The 22187-nt window shown below is 45.0% G+C and overlaps 1 protein-coding gene across 1 annotated transcript; it reads left to right on the plus strand.

Annotated features, from left to right (window-relative positions):
• The first annotated feature begins 285 nt into the window (after positions 1–285).
• Positions 286–3570, plus strand: LOC113017664 (E3 ubiquitin-protein ligase TRIM11-like). Its single transcript, XM_080294878.1, has 4 exons — positions 286–304; positions 1385–1580; positions 2860–2906; positions 3061–3570. The coding sequence occupies exons 1-4, from the start codon at positions 286–288 to the stop codon at positions 3261–3263; spliced, it is 465 nt and encodes a 154-aa protein (XP_080151004.1). The 3' UTR covers positions 3264–3570.
• Positions 3571–22187: the final 18617 nt, after the last annotated feature.

The following is a 22187-nucleotide window of genomic DNA, read 5'->3' on the forward strand; positions in this document are numbered from 1 at the left end:
ACAAACTTAAAATCCTCTAATTTTCTCAAAAATCGACAGTGTGCTTTATTGGCCTAAAACTATGGTACATTTGCAAATTGTGTGCACAATATTAGAACTAAATTCTTTTATATTGACAAACAGCGGCCCGCATTAAACTGTGACTGTCACCAGGTAATGTGGGCGTGTTTGCTGAATAAGCAGCAGGTGTTAAACAGCTGACAGGTGAACAGGATGCATGCAGATAAACTCGAGGGCCCTTCGAGCTGATCGGTGGTGTCGTGAGGAGATTTCAGCTCATTATTCATGTTACAGAAACACAGAGGTACGAGACCAGGCAGAAGACTTTCTGATTATTTGTTTTTAGTTAAAATAATTTCATTGTTGTCTAGTGATGGTGTGGTAAAGCACACAAAGTTTAACTGCTTATTATGAAGAAATGACATCTGCTGGTCATTTAATGTTCAGAGCACTGCTGTGAGAATACCTGTAGGACACATACCAGTGGATATGTAAGCACATGCACAGCTGCAGGGCTAGAAGGGCCCAAATGAATTAAATAAATAGATTCTTAAATAAATAATTAACTGTGTCAATAAGTGATTAATTAAATACATTTAAAATCAATAAATTTGAAATGAATTTATTGGAAATTACTTGGCGTTAAATCAATGATGTATGTATTTAATTTATTAAGTATTTTGAACTTAATTCATTAATGACATTTAATTATTTAATGATGACTAATTGATTATTGATGATTAATTAACCCTCCACATGATTTAACGTCTATAGAGATGATATTTTATCTAGATCACACTCTCACAGTGAGACACGGTGGATACACAGACGGACCAGCAACTACAATGAAGAAGACGCGACTTAAATACACACAGAGAAACACAGGGAGATTACACACAGGTGGTGGACACAGCTGGCAGTAACGAGACGAGACAAGGGAGGTAAAACTGAACACGCTCACATGAGATGCAGACCTTCACAATAAAACAGGAAACAAGAAAACACTACACAAAGCTGCAGACTCGACACTGAGAGAGAAAATGACACATGGAACTAGAACTATACTATACAGACACAACCGAAGGACAATTCCTAAAACATGAATAAACAGACACATAGATTTCCAATAATAATAATAATAATAATAATAATAATCAACAAAGCACAAGAGTAACAAAACGATCATTCAAAAATAAACCAAAACATAATAAACTTCGAATGCTGGGTCGAACCGACCCAGAACTGTGACAGAAACACTCAGGTCAGCGTTCTTGAAATGTTCAGTAGATGAGGTTTAGAGGTTTACAATCTAAGGTTTGGATTGACTAATGGCTATTTTTAACTCCTGTTTCATTTTTGGCTGCAATTTCCTGTTTGCATTTAGCTATTTTTCTCTTCTCTAAGAGTATTTGTCATGTCTGCAGGCTGTCAGGCTGCCTGGTCACAGAGGAAGGTTGCAAGTCTCTGGTCTCAGCTTTTAGCTCCAGTTCTTCCCATCTGAAAGAGCTGGACCTGAGCTACAATAACCCAGGAGAGGCAGCAGTGAAGATGCTTGAGCAGCTAAGACTGGACACTCTGAGGTATGTAGATGGCCGTTACAGCCACAAACAGTGTCTGATAGATGAGGAAACTGGCTCTCTCTGATTACTTAATGCTGGAAACCAGTGTTATTTGAACAATCACACATATAGGAACATTTTCCCATTCTGGTCTAACTTAAACAGTAGATGTCTGAATGGGGTCTCAAAGGATAAAATCATACTAGTGGGTGTTTTTGACTGTAAAGTGGATGTAGCATTAACAACCACTGGTCCTGGTACCCTGCAGCCTGCACTGCAGGATATGTGTTGCAGCACTGAGAGCTCCAGAAAGAGCCTTCATGTTGGCCCTGCAGCCAACCAGCACTTCAGTCAAATGCTGTCCAAAGTGGTCCCAGAGACACTGTTAGCTGTAACCATCAATGACCAAGAATTGTGTCATTTAATTCAAGGTTTCCCTGTATTATTGTTTGATATCATTTCTGAATAAATAAATCACGATGACGAGCCTTTAAATGCACTTATGTTAGTATAAATATACAAAAATAAAAGATAATTTTCCTGTTACGAGAACAAGAAATAAATATATTCATCACATGCATCAAATCACAACCTCCTCCTGCAAGAGTGCAGCATTGTGTTTGGTTGATGCTGTTTCCATCATTTATGTTTGTTTACCTTCAACAAATTTGCTCTACATTTATTAATTAGAAGGATTATTAACAAACATCTTTCTCTCCTGCTTTTGGTGGAGTGAAACAATAACTCCTATCTCCAGAGGTACACAGGTCCACTGGCACCTGGGCCTAACTTCACCCATGTCTGCACCCTCAGACATCCCACTGTGGAGGCATCCTCGCCTGGACCAGTGGCTGCCCTTGTGAGACAGACTTTATGGTCACAAACAGCCCTAATCTGAGAATGAAGGCTCCTTTACATAGAAAGCAGTATGTGGTGTGATGACCGCTGCATTAGCTTAAAATATGTGATGCACTGGCTGCAGCCCTCTACCTGTACTGAATCAGTTTTTGTGGCCAGTCCCAGTCTTTACATTTAATATGCACCCACTCCCTGACAGCATGAATGTCACAGTGTGTTGGACCTTGACTGTGGCACATGTCAATGCTCCCTGGACATCGTGCTTAATAAAGGAGATTAAATGTGATGTGATTATGAGTTTTGCTCTTTTGAAGTTTAAACATTTATGTGTCAAAATGTTGGACTGTTCCTTTATCAGTGTGTAACAGTGTGTGTGTGAGAGCCATGTAATGTCCATGTGTGCATGCTGACTGTGCTGCTCTGACCCCCCTCCTCCTTTCAGGGTGGAGCCTGCTGGAGTCCGATGGTTGAGACCAGGTCTGAGGAAGTGTAAGTGTGTTTTTAATGGGATTCATGAAAACAAAGCAGCACACATTCAACCATCTTCATCATTCTGATGTGAGGAGTCATCATCAAAGTGTCAATCAATGAACAGATGATGGATCAATAACTGCAGCTGGATTGTGTTTGTTCTCTCCATCAGATTCCTGTCAACTCACAATCGACACAAACACAGTGAACACAAAGCTCCAACTGTCTGACAACAACAGGAAGGTGACACGTGTGGAGGAGGTTCAGTCATATCCTGATCATCCAGACAGATTTGATGTTTGTGAACAGCTGTTGTGTAGAGATGGTCTGACTGGTCGCTGTTACTGGGAGGTCGAGTGGACGAGGAGGGCTTAGATATCAGTGAGTTACAGAGGAATCTAAAGGAAAGGAAGGAGTGATGAGTGTGTGTTTGGTGGAAATGATCAGTCCTGGAGTCTTTTCTGCTCTGATCATTATTCCTCTGTGTGGCACAATAACAGAGAAACACCCATCTCCTCCTCCTCCTCCTCCTCCTCCTCCTCTGTCTCTAACAGAGTAGCAGTGTGTGTGGACTGTCCTGCTGGCACTCTGTCCTTCTACAGAGTCTCCTCTGACTCTCTGATCCACCTCCACACCTTCCACACCACATTCACTGAACCTCTTTATCCTGGATTTACAGTCTCATGTGGTGCCTCAGTGTGTCTGTGTGTAGTTTAGTTTAAAGAGTGTCATGTTAGTGTCCTTTAACACTCTGATTGTTGAACAGATAGTTCAGTCTGTACACGTCTGTCTCTTTCACTCAAACACATTTTTAGATTCATGGATTCAATCACTTGCTGTTTTAAACTGTTTTTCTGTCAAAGCTTCACAGACATCAGTATGCAGTGTTTCTCTGAAAATCAGTTCAGCTGAGATGATAAAGTTCATTTCAATGTTGGAATACTGAACTTAATTGAAACATATTTGAACACAGATATTATTAAACTGACAGAAACACTGACATCAGTAAAGAGGAACAGACTAATGAGTGCTTACTGCTCTCCGATGGTCACAGATGTAAATGCAAGCATGGAGCTATATTTTAAAAAAGCAGATGTCTTCACATATAATTATCATCATGTAGCTCTGTAACTGTTAGCTAGGTAATTTCACATTTGTGTCTTTTTGTGGAATCAGTGTGTTTGAACAACACAAATTCTGCCTTTTCTAATTTTGAAAGACTGAACATGATATAAACAAAATAAATCTGATCTGTTCCTCTACAAATCTCAGATTCTGAAGTTCTCAGCGCTTACATTTTGTTCTCTCTACACTTCTGCTGACAACTGACATGTGATGTGTTTGTACACAAACCATCTGTCCTCTCTGTCCAAAATGTGAACATTGGCATCCTCGAAAGAGTGTCCTTTATCCTTAAGATGCAGATGGACTGCTGAGTCTTGTCCTGTGGAGGTGGCTCTTCTATGTTGTGCCATGCGCTTGTGAAGTGGCTGTTTGGTCTCTCCAATGTAGAGGTCTGGGCATTCCTCGCTGCACTGTACAGCATACACCACATTGTTAAGTCTGTGTTTTGGCGTTTTGTCTTTCGGGTGAACCAGTTTTTGTCTGAGCGTGTTGCTGGGTCTGAAATACACCGGGATGTCATGCTTGGAGAAAACTCTCCTGAGTTTTTCTGATACACCGGCTACATAGGGGATGACAATGTTGTTGCGTCTGTCCTTCTTATCCTCCCTCGCTGGTGTCTGATCTTCTTTTCTGTGCCTCTTTGCTGACAGAGGCTCCTTTGACTACGATGACCTGGATGACTGAGAACCTTCACAGACACTTGTGGTCAAATAATGTGTTGTGCAGCACGCAGGACAGACAGCGCACAATGTGCTTTGAAGTAGCAGCCAAGAAAGGTGTAATTTAAGTCTACGAACAGTGAACACCCGTGTGCACACCTGTGTGGATCAGCGCGCTTGTATTCAAATGGTTTCCACATGTAATGGTCTGCAAGAGGATGTAGCGAGCCATAGCCCCGTCCCCCAGGGCATGAAACAGGCATGGAGGAGATCCAGGCCCCAGAGTGCGAGAGCCCAAGGAGGACCACCGGAGGGGCATCTGTGCCACCCTCATGGGAAGGGCTGAGGATCCCCAGACGAGGCGTCACCCAGTAGCCACCGAGCAGAAGCTAGAGGGGGCTGCACCGGCGTGCCCAACGGCTCCGCCGGCAGACAGCTGTGCCAGAGTGAACCGAGCCGCAGGCCCAGAGGCCGGAGGCCCGAGGGCCCCCCGCACCCCGGAGGAGGCCTGACCGAGCAACAGGTGCCAGGCCCCGCCAGGTAGCCACCGGGAGTGAGCCGGTACATACCTGAGCGCCCAGCCCCGGACACCAAGAACCACCAATGCACCGACCCCTGAGGGCATCAGTCACCAGCAGGTAGTGTGGTGAGGGGAGATAGGCCTTGGAGGGCCTGGGAGTTCCCAGAGAGGTGGAGTCTAAGACCCGACCTGACATATAGACACAGACAAACAGGCACACACAGACACAAACATGCATCCCACCCTCATGCACACATATACAAACACTCAGCACTCACCGAACGTAAGGACTGACATAAATGGACATGTACACACAATCACACTCCCCAAACATACTCTATACCCCGGGTCCAGGTACCCTCGCCCCCAGAGGGGGAAACAGAACCCAGACCCAAGAGATGTTACCCTTCCCCCCGGGGTGGAGGCAAGCAGACCGTCCCAGGCTCCGCAGCAGCAGGGAGGCCCATCGGAAAGCCAACATCTCCTCCCAGCCCCCCCGCCCCGATGGAAAGCAGAGAACGGGGGTGTGTGAAGACCCCATACCTCCCTCCTCCTGCTCATGTGTAGTGTTGCTGCGTGTTTGTCTAAAGTGCATTTAAAACAAAGGAGAGCATGGTGCTGCCAGAGAGCAGCAGGTGTTAGCATGGCCCCTCCCGAGCAGTGTTGGTCAAGTTACTTGAAAAAAGTAATCAGTAACTAATTACTGATTACTCCCCCAAAAAAGTAATCCCGTTACTTTACTGATTACTTATTTTCAAAAGTAATTAATTACTTAGTTACTTGGTTACTTTTTAAAAACACGATTTACAACCTGAAGAGGTGATAAAGCGATAGATCTTTCAGCCCAGTTCTACTTTTTCTACATAATCCATCATACAAAATGTAATCAAATGGAAATGTCTCTTTTTTTAACTTGTTTTATCAGTTTTAATCTTTTAACTTTATGCATCAAGCAAAACATTTAATTATATGCAACATTCTCTGACTTGAATAAATTAGTTTAACATTTAAACCTATTTCCTACACATTCCAGCACATAAAATAAAATATTTTTTGTGTTTACACTCACTCTTTCAAACAGATGCAAGTAAAACACAGCAGAAAATAAATAAAGTCAAAGACTCAGCGGTCCTTTTGCTCTATTTTCACCTGTAAAGCAGGAGCAGGGTAGGCGGAGGTTTACCCTGGTGCAGGTGTGCTGCGGTCAGTTGAAGAATCCGCGTGAGTTTCTCTGTGAATTTCCCATTACGTCGTTGCGCACTCGGTGCTTGCTTGGAAGTTTAGGGGGTTTTTTCGCTGTAAAAAGAAGTTTTCTTCCCACGCACAACGGACACTAATGTTTTTGTCACTTTTTATGGAATCAAACTTAAAGTAAGGTCAGTACTTCCACGCTTTAAACGCTGCACGCTCATACTCTCTCCCGCACTCGATATATGATCCACTGTAGATCTGCACACAGCTGTTGTCACTAACGGCGCACTCGCTTACGTCACTGTCGTGAGACATTCTCGCAAAAAAAAAAAAATCACGGTTTTAGTAACGCAGTAACGCAGCGTTCCTACGGGAAAGTAACGGTAATCTAATTACAGATTTTGCAATAGTAATCCCTTACTTTACTCGTTACTTGAAAAAAGTAATCAGATTACAGTAACGCGTTACAAGTAACAAGTCCAGGTCCTAGCTAAACACTGAGCAGGAGCTGAGAGCTGCAGGATCCTGCTTCAAAGCTGCTTTGAAAAGCTGTGCACTGCAAAACGTGCTCGTCGGAGCCATTAATGCTGACTTTGTTATTTTGATCAAAGAAAGAAATCAGCACAAACTGTTTGATTCGTTTTTGTTTTGTAGGTTAAAGTGTTTCATATATTGTGCTCCTGAGTTAATGTTGCTGATCAGTTTGAATTCATTTTGATTGTTTATGGAGTTTATTTCATTTTATTTTTCAGTATCAAACGGTTCAAATGTTTATAGTTTTAGTAAGGATGTAATTTATTTTTTATTGAAGGTAAATTGTTGCACTTTACTTTGTTTCCATCTAAAAGTGTTACATTGTTTCTCTTCCAAACTAAAAAGTGTTTCTGCTGCAGCTTCCTTTCACTCTTTATCATTTTCCAGTCAGTGAAAGTCTTTTTGTGTCCTCCTAAAATCCACCGTGCTCACAGTGAACACTCGTATGCTGTTGTGCTGTCACAGACTGTTATCAGCCGTGTAGCCGCTCATACCTCATTTATTCTTCTTGTTCTACCGTCAGACCCAGGCGCACAGCTTTGGTTAAAGTTCTTATGTTTGATTTCATAACAGCTCTTCAGATTTCCACTCTTTATAACTTTATAAGTATTTTTGACAAAGCCATCTTCTTTTACTCATCCACTCAGCAAGCTCCCAACATAGTAACCTATCAACTCACATACCCACATAGCTTGTTCTTCTTTGTCGTTTTATTGGCAGTTGGTGGTGCATTACCGCCAACAGCTGGCTGGGAGAGTGGACCAGCATGATGCTAACCTGCATAGCTGCGTGTCGCGCCAGTTCAAAAGTCAGCCACGGCAGCCGGCAGGAAGAAACTATCCAACTACGCGGTAAATGAGAAACTGCTTTGTGATCCGGACAAAATCCTCTTGGGGTCTGGATTTAGACTGGAGTCCAGGAGTTGGGGACCCCTGTTATAGTACCATATCACCCTATTAGAGCACTTTGCTCTCACACTGCAGGCCTACTTGTTGTTCCTAGAGTATTTAACCCTTGGATGCACAACCTACCAATACCTACACTCTTCCATGAGTGGGGTCAAAAATGACCCCAAATAGAAACAATCCATTTTGCTATAACCTCTGTTGTTATTCTTCAAAATCTTTAAAACGAAGAGTTGTAATATTTTCATATTTGAGGTATTTCTCATAAAACATGATTGTGACATGAGGCCCTTTGCATTTTTATTTATTTTTTCATTAATTTTCAGTTCTGAGTCAATGCCTTCAATGGGCTCTTCATCCCATCCGTCCTGGATCATTTGTAGGGCCACAGGGATCCTAGCTGGCCTCATAGCAGCCGTGTTACTTTAGATAACAAAAGCGGAGCACAGCATACACTGGAGCCCAAGAAAACAGCCCAAACACAGGGCAGTTCAGGGGACGGCAACGGCGGCGGCGAAGGAGACGACGGAGCAGTTCAGGGGGCCGGCCGCGCGGAAGGCAGAGGCGGCGGCAAAGGAGACGACGGAGCAGTTCAGGGGGCCGGCCGCGCGGAAGGCAGCGGCGGTTCTTAAGTGTCAGGCGTACTGGCCGAGGCTCGGTGGGCACAGGACCAGGCGAGGCAGGACCAGACGGGGATGAAGGCTCGGAGGAGGCTGGACCAGACAAGGCTGACGAAGCCGAAGCAGAAGCTGGACCAGGTGACGCTGAAGCTGATGACGCTGGAGCTGGACCAGGCGACGCTGAAGCTGATGACGCTGGAGCTGGACCAGGCGACGCTGAAGCTGATGACGCTGGTGGAGCAACGGGCCCCTCGGACCCTCCAGCGGAGACGAGGAGGTGCTGGCTGGGCTCACTGGAACCCCCAGCGGACGAGGTAGATGGCGGCACGGGAGCCGCGGAGTGCTGGATGAGCTCATCCGAGCTTCCAGCAGGAGCTGATGTAGAGCCAGAGAGAATTGGGACCCCGGGCTCAACGTTAAGCTGGCCAGAAAACTGCACTGCTACGGGGAACTGGGCCAAAGGTTCAGGTGCGAGCTGAGCTGCTGGACACACGGGGACCTGAGCTGCTGGACACACGGGGACCTGAGCTGCTGGACACACGGGGACCTGAGCTGCTAATGGTGGAGAAGTAAATGACTGCACAGGGGACTGAACTGATGTCTGTAGTAACGGTGGTGGTGAGAGTGGAGTAGGTGGTGGAGTTAATGACTTCACAGGGGAATGAACTAGAGGTAGTGACGGTTGTGGTGCTGGTGGTTGAGTGGATGACTGTGCTAAGGGAGGCTGCACTGGGGACACTGGAGACTGCACTGGGGAAAGCTGAGCTGCAGGGGACTGAACTGGAGACTGCAGTGACGGTTGTGGTGGAGGTGTAACGGGTGGAGGAGCAGCTGAATTGGCTGCGGGTTGGATGGCTAATGGCTCAGCTACAGAGTGTCTTAATGGCAGGGCTATAGGTTGAATGACTGACTGAGTAGCAGCCTGAATGGCTGAGTGTAGTGATGGTTGTGGCGGAAGAGAAACAGATGGTAGTGTGGAAGATGGAGCTAAGGGTGACTGAGCGGCAGACCGAACTGATGACTGAAGCGATGGTAGAGGTGAAAATGGAGCTTGTGGTGGAGTTAATGGCTGTGCTAGCGGGGACACAGGAGACGCAGCTTGTAGCTGGGCAGCTAAGAGAGCTTCAGGAGGCTGGGCAGCTGATAAACTGTTCACATTACCATCCGTAGCACAAAACACAACCCCTGAACGATTAGTCCCACGGTTCGACACAGAAAAAGAGTCCTTACTCACCACAGCCGGCGATGTACAAGTCCGAACGTCCGGCTGTGGGGTGGCGCGCTGGCGACGTGATCGTCGTTTCTTCCTCGCAGACGGCTCCGAAGGGCCGGGCAAAACCACATCCGGCCGGTGTGGCTGACGTGGCTGCTCCAGGGTGGCTGTTGTCTGTTGCTGCTGGGCCAAGTCTGATTTTTTCCGAGCTCGCGCCGCCTCAAATTGGCCAATAAGTCCACACATCCTCTGACCTGGTGGAGATGGGAATTTCCTCCGAGGATTGCTTCGATAGCATTTATTCCCACAATCTTTGCCCGTGTATTTGAAGTGTGGGTTATCCACTCGACTAGGCGTTGGACACGTATCAGATCGCTCTCCTGTAGGCAGACTCATCCCCGTCCGAGATGAGTCCAATAATGGTGGTGTCATCTGCAAACTTGATTAGCTTGACAGACTGGTGGGTGGAGGTGCAGCAGTTGGTGTACAGGGAGAAGAGCAGAGGAGAAAGAACACAGCCCTGAGGGGAGCCGGTGCTGATGGTCCGGGAGTCCGAGACATTCTTTCCCAGCCTCACATGCTGCTTCCTGTCCGTCAGGAAGTCAGTGATCCACCGGCAGATGGGGTCAGGCACATTCATCTGGGAAAGCTTGTCTCGGAGATGGTCTGGAAGGATGGTGTTGAAGGCAGAGCTGAAGTCCACAAACAGGATCCTGGCGTAGGTTCCTGGGGAGTCCAGATGCTGCAGGATGAAGTGTAGGGCCATGTTGATGGCGTCGTCTACAGACCTGTTGGCTCTATATGCAAACTGCAGGGGGTCCAGGAGGGGGGCCGTGAGGGTCCTGAGATGGGAGAGAACTAGGCGCTCAAAAGACTTCATGACCACAGATGTCAGAGGTACGGGTCTGTAGTCATTTAGTCCAGTGATCCTAGGTTTCTTGGGTACAGGGATTATATTGGAGGACTTGAAGCAGGCAGGCACATGACATGCCTGCAGTGAGGAGTTGAAAATGCCAGAAAACACTGGGGCCAGCTCGTTTGCACAGTGTCTGAGGGTGGCAGGAGACACGCCGTCTGGGCCGGGAGCTTTCCGAGCATTCAGGTTCTTAAACTGCTTCCTCACATCTGCTTCATGAATATGAAGAGTTGTGGTGGGAGGAGGTGGTGTGAAATCCTCTTTTGTGTGGGGTGAGGAGGGGGGTGTTGCAGGTGAACAGTTTGAAGGTGGTGATGGCTCTATGGAGGGGGGAGAGGTGGGGGAATTAGTGTCCAAAGTGCCTCTATTGTTGGGGCCGTTGGAGGTGTGAAGGCTGCCTGATGGCTCGTCAAAAACGGCAGTAGAAGTCGTTAAGGGTGTTGGCTAAGAGCAAGTCATCAGTGGAGTGGGGGGTTTTAGGCTTGTAGTTTGTGATATTCCTAAAACCTTTCCACACAGAGGCCGAGTCATTCTCTGAGATCTGCTGCTGCATCTTCTCAGAGTGCTGATGTTTAGCAATGTCCACTTCTTTAGTGAACCTGTACTTGGCCTCTCTGTAGCAGTCCCTGTCTCCGCTTCTGAACGCCTTTCTCTTTTCCAGCCACAGCATTTTGAGTTTAGGAGTAAACCAGGGTTTGTCATTGTTATAACTCACCCTGGTGCGTGATGGCACAATGCTGTCCTCACAGAAGTGGATATAGGAGGTGACAGTGTCCGTAAACTCGTCCAAGCTGTTAGAAGCAGCCTTCATTGTGTCCCAGTCTGTGGTCTCCAAACACGTGCGAAGCTCCTCCACAGCCTCGTTGCTCCACAGTTTTTTAGTCCTCACGACAGGTTTGGAGAGCTTCAGCCTCTGTCTGTACGCGGGGATTAGGTGGATCATGACGTGGTCAGAAAGTCCGAGTGAAGCGCAGGGCACCGCGCGATAGGCCCCGCTGATCGTGCTGTAACAGTGGTCCAATGTCCTCTCCTCTCTGGTCGGGCATTTAATATACTGCTTGTATTTCGGAAGCTCATGGCTCAGATTGGCTTTGTTAAAGTCCCCAAGAGCAATGATGAGAGAGTCCGGGAATGTCCGCTCCGTGTGGAGAATCTGCTCCGCGAGTGCTTCATCCTTGAAAGAGTGTCCACTGGCCTGTAGGTGTAAACAGACTGCAGAGTCCTGGCCTGACGAGGTGGCTCTTCTGTGTTGTGCCATCCTCTTAGCCAGAGGTTGTTTGGTTTCCCAGATGTATAAATCCTGGCAATCCTCCTGCACTTAACAGCGTACACTATGTTACTCTGTTTGTGTCGGGGGACCCGATCCTTGGGGTGGACCAGTTTTTGGTGCAGCGTGTTTAGGTGTTTAACCCTTTACAGCCGATCGGAGCGGGCACACTCTGTTTTGAGTAACTATTTTTAAATCCCGGTAGCTCTGCAACCAAGTAAGCTAGCGCAATAATTTTTTTTGCATATGAAAATGGAGGAGTTGTACTTACATCTTATGCCATCATCTTGTCCTAGGTCACAGTTTCCTTCCACATATAGCTTTGCAAAAACTGCATAAAAATCACTTGCAGCAACAAAAACATGATATTCCAGAAACACGCTTCGCCGATCCATCAGCTGTTTGTAACACTTCCTACGTCCATCAGCGCGAACTATCACATGACCGCATGACCTGCCCGAAACCGGAAGTGACGTCATTTTGCGGAAATGTAGTTTTTTACGATCGGGGCCTTATGAGCTTGTGTTTTACTTGTTATGTGTTTTAAAAAGTTATGTTTGACTTTATGACTTTCTGTGTCGTTTCTGGGATGCTTAAGACTCATATTGCACTGCTGGAAATAGTTTATTTTGATGCATATGCTGTTTTTTTGCAAATTTGCATTATAATATTTATTTTCGTTTTTCCTGCAGTATATAAAAATTGGTGTATTTCAAAAATAAAACTATGAAGACACTCAAAATAAATTTCCTGTGGTGGGAAACTAGTTTGTGTAACTTTTTTGTATTTACAGTTTTGAGGGATAAGCCTCTTAAATTTCTCTAACTAGAAATATATGTTAAAAAAACAAAAACGATTTTCAATTTTTTTGTAGTTTATTGCACTTTTTTGCAATTTATGTAATTACTATGCACCTAATGCAGACATATTATTAAAATTTGGGCTATAATGGTTGTATTGATGTATAGCAACTTGAAATGCTCCCAAAAATGGCTCCACAGCATGTAAAAATATAATATAAGCTCTGGCGAACTTGGTTCTATGGTAGGTCTTAAAGGGTTAAAAGCCACAGAGACCCGGTGTTTAGAGAAAATGTGTCTCAACCAGGGGCGATTCTAAGATCAGAGCTTTGGGGGTGCTGAGCACCCAGAGTGCTGCCCAGCCAGGCAAGATAAACTTTACTCATCACGATGAGACTTCATCCCTGTCTCTGTCAGTCCCTGCATCCCTACATGCCTCCAGTTGTCCCAAGTTCTCTCTGACTGTCTCCTTGGTGCATTTAAACCCCTGTTCCTTCCTGTCCTCGTTGTCTTTGTCTCCGTTATCCGTCATCCTAATTTTACCCTCTATGTGCAAGTCTGCAAATTTCTGTATTAAATCATAAGATTCTTAAATTCATCAAGTCTCAAAACATGACATCACTGTTTTGTACATTTTAACACAATTTAATAAACATGCTTCAGCCAGTACCTTTTGATTAGCCTTGTCTTGGCTCTGCAGATTGTTTCTTTTATTTTAACGTCACCTCACCTTCAGGTTGGCAAATCTATCAGTGTTTGGTGATCAACTCTCTCAAGCAGTTTAACAGTTTCTGTTGTACTGTCACTGCTCCCTGTCTGTTTCCTTACCTGGGGCCCGTTCTTCGTACGTCGCTTACTACATCCAAGATCAAATGACACATCCAAGATCAAATCATCGCGCTAACCGTGAGCTCGCTAATCCGGTTCCCCGAACACACCTGCTGTTGACGATTACTACAGCTGGACGCAGGAATGTGACATCACTGGGTGTCGTAAAAGGGGCTACGCATCGATAGTAGAAACATTGATCGGCAACCCGCTGATTGGTCGGCGAAAATGTCCAAGGGGCGTGCTCGGTATTTTCCGGCAGCAGAGCAAGAACTCATGAGTGAGGGATTTCAGGAGTTTCAGAGTTTAATTAAAACGCAAGAGAACACTGCAAAGGCTGCAAAAGCAAGGAGAGAGGGCTGGCAGAAAGTTGCTGACAAATCAAACTCGTAGGTAATTTAATAATAATAATAATAATGGATTGGGTTTATATAGCGCTTTCCAAGGCACCCAAAGCGCTTTACGATACCACTATTCATTCACTCCCACATTCACACACTGGTGGAGGCAGCTACGGTTGTAGCCAGGCTGCCATATCGCGCCATCGGCCCCTCTGGCCAACACCAGTAGGCGGTAGGGTAGATCTATCATATGACACTATATTGTCCAATATCATATGGCATTATATTATATTATAATATGTTATATTATATCCCCTTTCACATTAGAGCCACAACAGGACCCACAAGAACATGGGAACAAGTAAAAGTGGAATACAGGAGTATTCTACAGAATGGTAATATTTATCTCTTAGATTGCTTTGCGTCTCTTGGCAAGGTAATACTGGCCTGTAATACTCTGTTAGTTTGTTCATAACAGCAACCAAGAAAAGGGCAGAGGAAAAAAAGACAGGTGGTGGTCCTGCACCCCCTCGTCAACAAGTTGGTTAAGTAAATAATACCCTCACGGGAATATCGATATCTCTCTATGAGCACACTGTCGCGCTGAGCTAAAGGATCCTGTCTGTCCCGCAATATACGCTGAATTCTGAGGACTCTCCTTATCAATCTTGCACCTTCCGCAATGGGTTGGTCGCGTATACGGACAGGACATGGCTGCGACAGGCTTCCCAAATCCACCTTCGCTTTTATAGCCGTGGTCTCTCATCTTGATTACACGAAGTAATTTACAATTACTACTCTGAAATATGAATTACATCTGTAATAATCACATACATGTAATAGAATGTTAATAGTACATTTCCCTTTTTTAGGAAATGACCTGTATGTATCTGTGTGACATCAATAAAAGGATCAAGTGCTGCATTATCTTTAGTTACATTGATAATATTTATTTATGGTGAAACAGTGGAAAAATATCGCTGTTGCTTTCGTATAAATGAAGCGGACATACCTGCGTGGCCGCGATCTAATCCTGTTTACATAAAGTAAACCTGCTCCCGAGCAGGTTTACGCTTACGGCTCTGTTGCTATGACAGCAAGTCCCGGATGAGCTTCGGGGAACCGACTGATCCAGGATCACGCGAAATCGTCAACAATCTAATCCGGCTAACCTACTTAGCGAGGTACGAAGAACGGGCCCCTGATTCTTCCTGACCTTGTTCTTTCCCATCTTTCCTCTCTCCCTCTTTGAACTGATAATCACACGCAGATGTCACACAGTGGAAATTTGTGTTTTTATGTTTTATCAATCTGTGTATTGGTACATAGTGTTGATTTTATTTGCATGATTTTATTGTGATATTTATATTGCATGTTTGTTTATTGATATGGTGGCATGGTTTTATCCTTATATTTATATTATGTGTGTTAATGTTGTACCATGTCCCTTTAATCCACTGTGGACTAAACAGACAATTGTAGGCACCTGTGAGGTGGGGGCGTTCCCCAAGGTGGCCTATCAGCCGCCAGGTTGACCTGTTAAAGGGGATAGTGAGCGCAGAGACAAAAAGAGGAGTGACGCACGAAAGGTGAGCAGGAGAAAAAGGAACGCGTGCAAGCCCACACGTGTGTGGAAGGAACTGCTGCCTGACTGTGCCGCGAGTCGTTCGGCGATCCAGTCCCAACGCAGGAACAGCAACAGTGGGTGGCAATGGCTGCAATGCACAACAGGGCAGGGATACCCTTCTGCCTGCATCTGACGGTGAGACGAGGGAGTCCGTGTTCAGGTGTGGAGTGGGGCGGGACTGTGCGGTGACGCGCTATCAGGAGGAGACAGGTCTGCGATAGGAGCCTCCTCCCTGGTCTGCTGCTGACGAGTCTTACCATACTGGAAGAGAAGTTCCTCTCCTGTCTCTTTCATATAAGGACTATTGAAATCACTAATAAAAAAGTCCTCCCTCAGTGTACTTTCAACCAAAAGGCAAATAACCAAACACATGAACATCAAATAAAAGACATAAATACTGAAACACTGATCCAACATTATCCTTTATTGAGGGATCATTTGTTCTTTCATTTTTACCTGAATGTTGCTGCTTTTTTTGAAAAAACGTCCCTATATCCTTTATGAACCTGACTGACACACACACACGCACGCGCACACACACACACACACACAGGAGTTATAAGGTTAATGGGAATCCAGTCAGTTAGCTGGTAAGTACCTTGGGTTTAATATCGGCACATATGACAAAATGAGCAGCTTCTCTCATTCCTTCCTTTTCTAACAGGACAGTGGTAACAACAGCAGCTACGGACAAACATCGTCAGAAAACACGTTTTTAACCCAGCAGGTTACCTGGTGTAATGTTTTTCAGGTAAACAGAAACATGGTCTGACTCCTACCAACTATATAAAGAGTAACTGAAGGTTAAATGCAGCTAACATGTCCTGTTTTAAGCCAGGCACTTCCACCTCCGCTCTGCTGCGTCTCAGCCACCATCTCTCTGGCACAAAGGGCACCAGAGCCAGAGCAGGGAAGAGGCGAGCTGGAACAAACCATTCTGGGAGGGGGGTTATCTATACTTCTGTTGTTAAAAGATTACATCTCAACCAAGTACTGTATACTTTCTATATTTTTTGTAGTGTATCACACAAACACCAAATATTGTCAAAAAGTAAGAAATCTTTGGGGGTGCTTTGATCCATTTTGGGAAGCACCCCCCAAAACGGGCTAAAAACGCCCCTGAATATAGTTCTTTACACATTTGCCTACCAAGTGGAAGCTCAGCGGCTGAATCTCAGGAGGAGACAAAACATCTCTTTTGGGTTGTGTCAGAAATGGCATCAGGCCTAAAAATGTGTCCAATCAAAAATAAGTAATTTATTGATTGGACACATTTTTCTCATCACAAAGATCGACCAAATGGACCAATACGGCAATGCCACGATGATCCATTTGGCAAAGTAAATCCATTGGGTATCCTTGTTGGTCTTCAGACAACAATTCTGACGGCTAAAGAACCAAATGGGACAGGCAAAAAAAAAAAAAAATGTGTCCAATCACACATGAACAGTCACCCACTGTGGTGCCCTGTGAGTAACAGCTGAACGCAGCCAGTAAGCAGTTAAAGCAGTTCTTTTGTTAAATCCCTCGAACTAAAACTCTGATTCTGCACTTCAACACATCCTGATTGTTTTACTTTGGACAGAGACACCGCTACAGCAGAGTTCATTGTCCAAATACTTATGGGACAAACACTTATAGTATATCACACAACACAGTACGTGAACATGTACTGAAGCTCCCCTTCCTGCAACCCTAAGTTGGACATGTGGTTATGAAACTAGATGGGCGGTAAAATAAAATGTGACGTCCACACATGAGGACAACAGGGCGCTAAAGTCCGTACAAACTTTTGTTTCTTCATTTGCTTGCAAACGAATGGAAATCCTCACTTAAAGCCAAGAAGCTTATTACCTGTGCAGGCTTTAGTGCCTCAGAGCAAACAAGAGAGCTTTGATCACAATGATTTTTGTTTTCACATTTCATTCACTAGCGATTTTTTTAATGTCACCTGATCTCAGTCAGCTAATGAATTATCAACTGAAAGAGTGTAAGACAAGTAAATGTGCTATAAAGGCCGGAGAAGAGTTAATAAAAAGGTCTTGAAATGAAAATATTTCATTATTTGCTGTTTCATAGATTTTTGGTTTTATTGCACTTTTGTCAGCCCTGCTGCTGTTTTTAAAAGTACTTTATTAATAAACTGGCACAAATGGTAACATTGAACACTTGCCAGTGTGAACAAAAGGTTCTTAACTTTAGCATCAAAGCTTCAGTTCACCTTTCTCATGGCAGTTCCTTCAGTATGTGTATTAATGCAAGAACAACTCGATTCCACACAGCTGACGCACCGAGAGTGTCTGCTGTGTGGTTAACTTTATAACCTTTGGTACGCAGTGGTGTCGCTCCACCTGTTAGCTAGTTTCCTTGGTGGAAACCTCTCTTTGTGCCAGAGAGGACCGAGCTTCAGGCCTCTGGGCCTGAAGCTCGGTCCTCTCTGGCACAGCTGGCTGCCGGCAGAGCCCGCGGGCACGCCACTGCAACCCCCTCTGGCCTCTGCTCCGTAGCTGCGGGGTGACCTCTCCTTTGGGGCTTTACTCAGCTCTTCCCAGGAGGGTGGCACGGTTCCCCCCCCCCCCCCCCCCCCTTTGGTGGTCCTCCTCGGGTCCTTGTACTCTGGGGTCTCTGGATATCTGGGGCCTGGATCTCCTCCATACCTGCTTCATGCCCTGGTGGACGGGGCTGTGGCTCCCCACACTCCCTAGCAGATCATTACATGGAGAAACCTTTGGAATACAAGCATGCTGATCCACACAGGTATGCACACAGGTGTACACATGGGTATTCACAGAGGCAGACTACAGCTTTCCTGGCTGCTGCCTCAAAGCACATTGTGCGCTGTCTATCTTGCGTGCTGCACAATATCGTTTATTATTTAGTATCTACTGTTATCTACTGCTAGCTAGTTTATTGTGATGGTGCTGTTTTTTTATTATGTTGCTCTTTGTTGTTTGCTTTCTCTTCTGTTTTTTTTCTCCATACAGGTGACCCAGGAGTTTTGGTTTTTTTTCCTCTCTTCCCCCCCTTCTCACCGTCTCTTCTCCCCTTTGGTTTTCTTTCTCTCCCTCTCTTTCTTTCATTCTTTCTCCCTGTCCTATCCCCCAGTCATGTCTGTCCCGTTTGTAACAACCGAAAATAAAATAAATTCATAATTATAATAAAGGTCAATCAAATGGACCAATATGGCAAGGCCATGATGATCCACTTGGTAAAATAAATCCGCTTGGCATCTCTCTTGGCCTTAAGACAACAATTCTGATGGCTAAAGATCCAAACGGGACAAAAAAAAAGAAGAAAAAAATATATAGAAACTTATTGTCAGTCCTCGTGCATGCTGTGGAAATAAGTGTCTGTGTCATGAGGTGACATGTGAGCTTATCTTTGGTCAATAAAGCTGAACGACGAGTTTTCACTTTGCTTGTTACGCTTGTTTAGTGACATCTGGGTTTCTGTGGAGCCCGAATTTTGATGAGTTCTGGTGAAATCATCTGAGATCATCTGAGCATCGGTGAAGAGTCAGCAGAGAAAGGGTGGGACAGAAGTTTGCTTAGGACACATGGACTGAAATAAAAAACTAACAAACAGGATTTCCAATGGACAGTATGGAGAAGTGAAAGTACACAAAGGCTGTGCTGGAACACGTGTGTTACACTTTTTGACAGCTGAGAACAAAACACAATATTTTGCATCATCTCTGCAGTGTCTCTTCTTTCCTCTGCTGTTGTGCTTTTAGCTCCAAACTGTTTCAAATGGTTTGTCAGCAAGCTGACCTCTGACCTCTGCAGTACTAACTCCTGACCCGTACAAAGAGCGGGCGTTTCTGACCTTTGACCTGCAGCTGTATGTCTCTCAGTCTCAGTTCTTCTCTCCGTCACTGATGGAGCAGGTGTAGTTGCTGCTGACAGTCAGTCGTTTGTTTTCTCAGAGTGAGGCTGAAGTCTGAACTGTTCAGAGCATCAGGTCTCATCAACGTGCGCTGCTGTAACGCCGCTTTGTCCTCTGAGATCACCAGGTATGAAACCTGAGTGCTGACAGAGCAGCAGGACAGATGTTCCCCCTCATTCACCTCCACCACCACAGCCAAGGCATGCTGGGAAACTGAGGACACACAGACGGAGAACTGAAGTGTCTGCTGTGTGTTCATCTCAGAGTCCTCACAGGTGACACATTAGCTCCAGAACACCAAGCCAGGTGTTTGAAGCCTGACAGGGATTCTTCCCATCCAGAGGGAGGATTTAGCTGCACAACAATGAACATTAGTGTGTAGTTTAGAAACACAGACTGTGCCTGCACTGCATCTAGTGAAGAAAAGTGTTACTGCCAGAGAACGAGGCTCCTTTAAAGCAGCTGATATTAAGGTTGAAAAATCAACAATAAGCTGATGTAATCAACGTTTCACAAAATGGTCAGCAGCTAAAATCTGGAGCCGTTCTTTGGTGGTAATTAACAGTTTGTTCTTGTTAGCTAATTATGTAATTAAAGGTAGCAGCAGAAGCCTTGTGTTGAAAGCCCATTCACTCACACATTCACACAGTATGTGTGTGTCTGTGTTACACTGTGGACATCCCTTCTGTTGGAGCGCCATCTTGTGGCAGGTTTAAGAAATGTTCTTCTTGTAAATCCAAACTGATGCACCTCCATAGCAGACTGTGGAGGCTTTCAGTGACATGAAGACTTGATTTATACTGTCATATTCTCCTGTTACACAAAGCACAGCATGCTGAACATGGATGAACTGAAACTCCCAGCATCTGACTGAGGAAAAGCACAAATCATTCTCACACTGACTCCTGCTTGATTTTAGATTTGCTTTCAAATCTCACACTTTCATATGAAGCACTAAATGGGCTCCAGACTGTTTATCTCAGCTTCCTGTCAAACACACTGCTGCTCACACCGAGGCTCAGTTTACTCCTCCAGCCTGGCTTAACCTGCTGTCTGTTAAAAACAGTCCCACACTCCTCTGTTTAATCCTTCTGATCAGACTCTTTGATTTTGTATTGTTTTTACCTGAAGTTGTGTTTTTGACATGGTTCTGTCTGTGAAATAAACCTCACACACACACTGCTACAGTCCTTCATACACTTAGAAACGAAGCTGCTCCTTTCCTCAGTGCTGACACATAAAGAAGAGTTGGTTTTATATCCAACACGTCTCTGTTCCAGAAAACAGCTTCAGCAGCCTCTGAGTCTGAACTTGGAGTTGGTTATAAGCCACAGGCCTGTGTGCACAGCAATGAGGAAATATAATGCAGTAAGTGAAACATGGATGTGTGGAACAGATTATCCCAAAGGTTGATTCTGTTCATCTGGACGTTCTCAGTGAAACATTTGGTCTCTCGGTCAGGTGACTCCTTTAGTCTCAGCTGACTGCAGGTTTCCAAACCTTTGTCACTGGATCACTAACTTCATCTCCAACGTGTCCCTGACACAGACAGCTGGAGCCGTTACAGCAAAATCATTGATCATCGTTTTTAGAACATTAGCTGGTGTTGGTGGGCAGGCTAGCAGTGCTAATTGTTAGCACTAGTTCTGCTGCTCTCCCTTTGTCTCTGTTATTGTTGGTCTTTAGTGAACAATATAAAGTGTCTTCATGAGACTGTTGCCTAATGTTCAAATGTAGATAACACCACCTGCACCAACCTGTTACACAGCACAACCCTCTGGTGTAGCTTTGGCTGGAGCACATATTGGCAGCTCCAGTGACATCACCACTCCATGGTGACATCATCTCTACAGACTGTGGCTGTTACATATCCTCACCTGGTAATAATAAGACTGTCCTCAGCTGCACACAGCTCCAAGATGAACAAACTGAAGTAAATACAAATTAGAGTTACGATAGATTGAAATCTTGTAATCAGAGCTAATTCTTAGTGAAACTCTCACAACATCATATCATGATCCTGGGTTAGTGTCTTGGTCTCAGATCACAACATCAGCACAGGCTTGGCTTGGGTGAGGTATTGAGTGGTTCTTGTCCATGACAGCTGCAGGTACAGTGCCATCAGCCATGCTGCACCACATGTCTGCCCAGGAACATTAGTGTGGCTGAGTCTCATGTAAACATTGTGCTAAAGTGGTGGGAAAGTGGCTGCAAGCTGGCTGCACTGTGTCCAATACTCTCAGTATGATATCCACAAACCTCTGAGTGTCACAGAGTGGGCCTGTGCTCAGCTCACTGTGCCCCATTGAATTCTACTTGCATAGTTTTACAAGTAAAATTAAATATACAAGTTGCTCAATGATAAGTTATTGTAGTAACAACTAAGTCCATGGTCATTATTTGTTAATAGTAGCTTAAAGCTTCTGCACCAATCATGGAGCAGCAGGTTTAGAGCATGTGGATCTACAAAAGTAAGTCCCAGTAAGATCGGCTGAGCCTTACATACTAGAAGAAACATGTCATTCCCAGCAGATGAAGCGACCTTTAAAGCAGGATCTCACTTTAAACCTAAAGAACTTGCTATGAGCATGCAGTGCATTCATGGTTATTATTCATACGATTGTGGGTAGCTAATAAAGTGCAACTATCACATTACATTTTATTATTAAATTGTTGTTAACAATCCCTTCACTTCTGCTTATCTAATTCATGGTTGCAGGATGGCTGACAGCTTCCATTAGGCAGGAGGTAATGTCCATTCTGGCCACAGTGCAACCCACAATGTGTAACTGACACTATTATATTGCATTATGTCACATTGTTACATCTTTTTAATAAATGATGACAGTCAGCTGAATTTGCTGCCCC

This window comes from Astatotilapia calliptera, chromosome 3, assembly GCF_964374335.1.
Source record: "Astatotilapia calliptera chromosome 3, fAstCal68.1, whole genome shotgun sequence".
NCBI classification, from domain to species: Eukaryota; Metazoa; Chordata; class Actinopteri; order Cichliformes; family Cichlidae; genus Astatotilapia; species Astatotilapia calliptera.

Excerpts from the sequence above, each read along its gene's own strand:
- LOC113017664 (XM_080294878.1), top strand. Across the intron at positions 1,581-2,859 it reads CTAAGACTGGACACTCTGAG|GGTGGAGCCTGCTGGAGTCC; the intron begins GTATGTAGATGG and ends TCCTCCTTTCAG. Across the intron at positions 2,907-3,060 it reads GAGACCAGGTCTGAGGAAGT|ATTCCTGTCAACTCACAATC; the intron begins GTAAGTGTGTTT and ends TCTCTCCATCAG.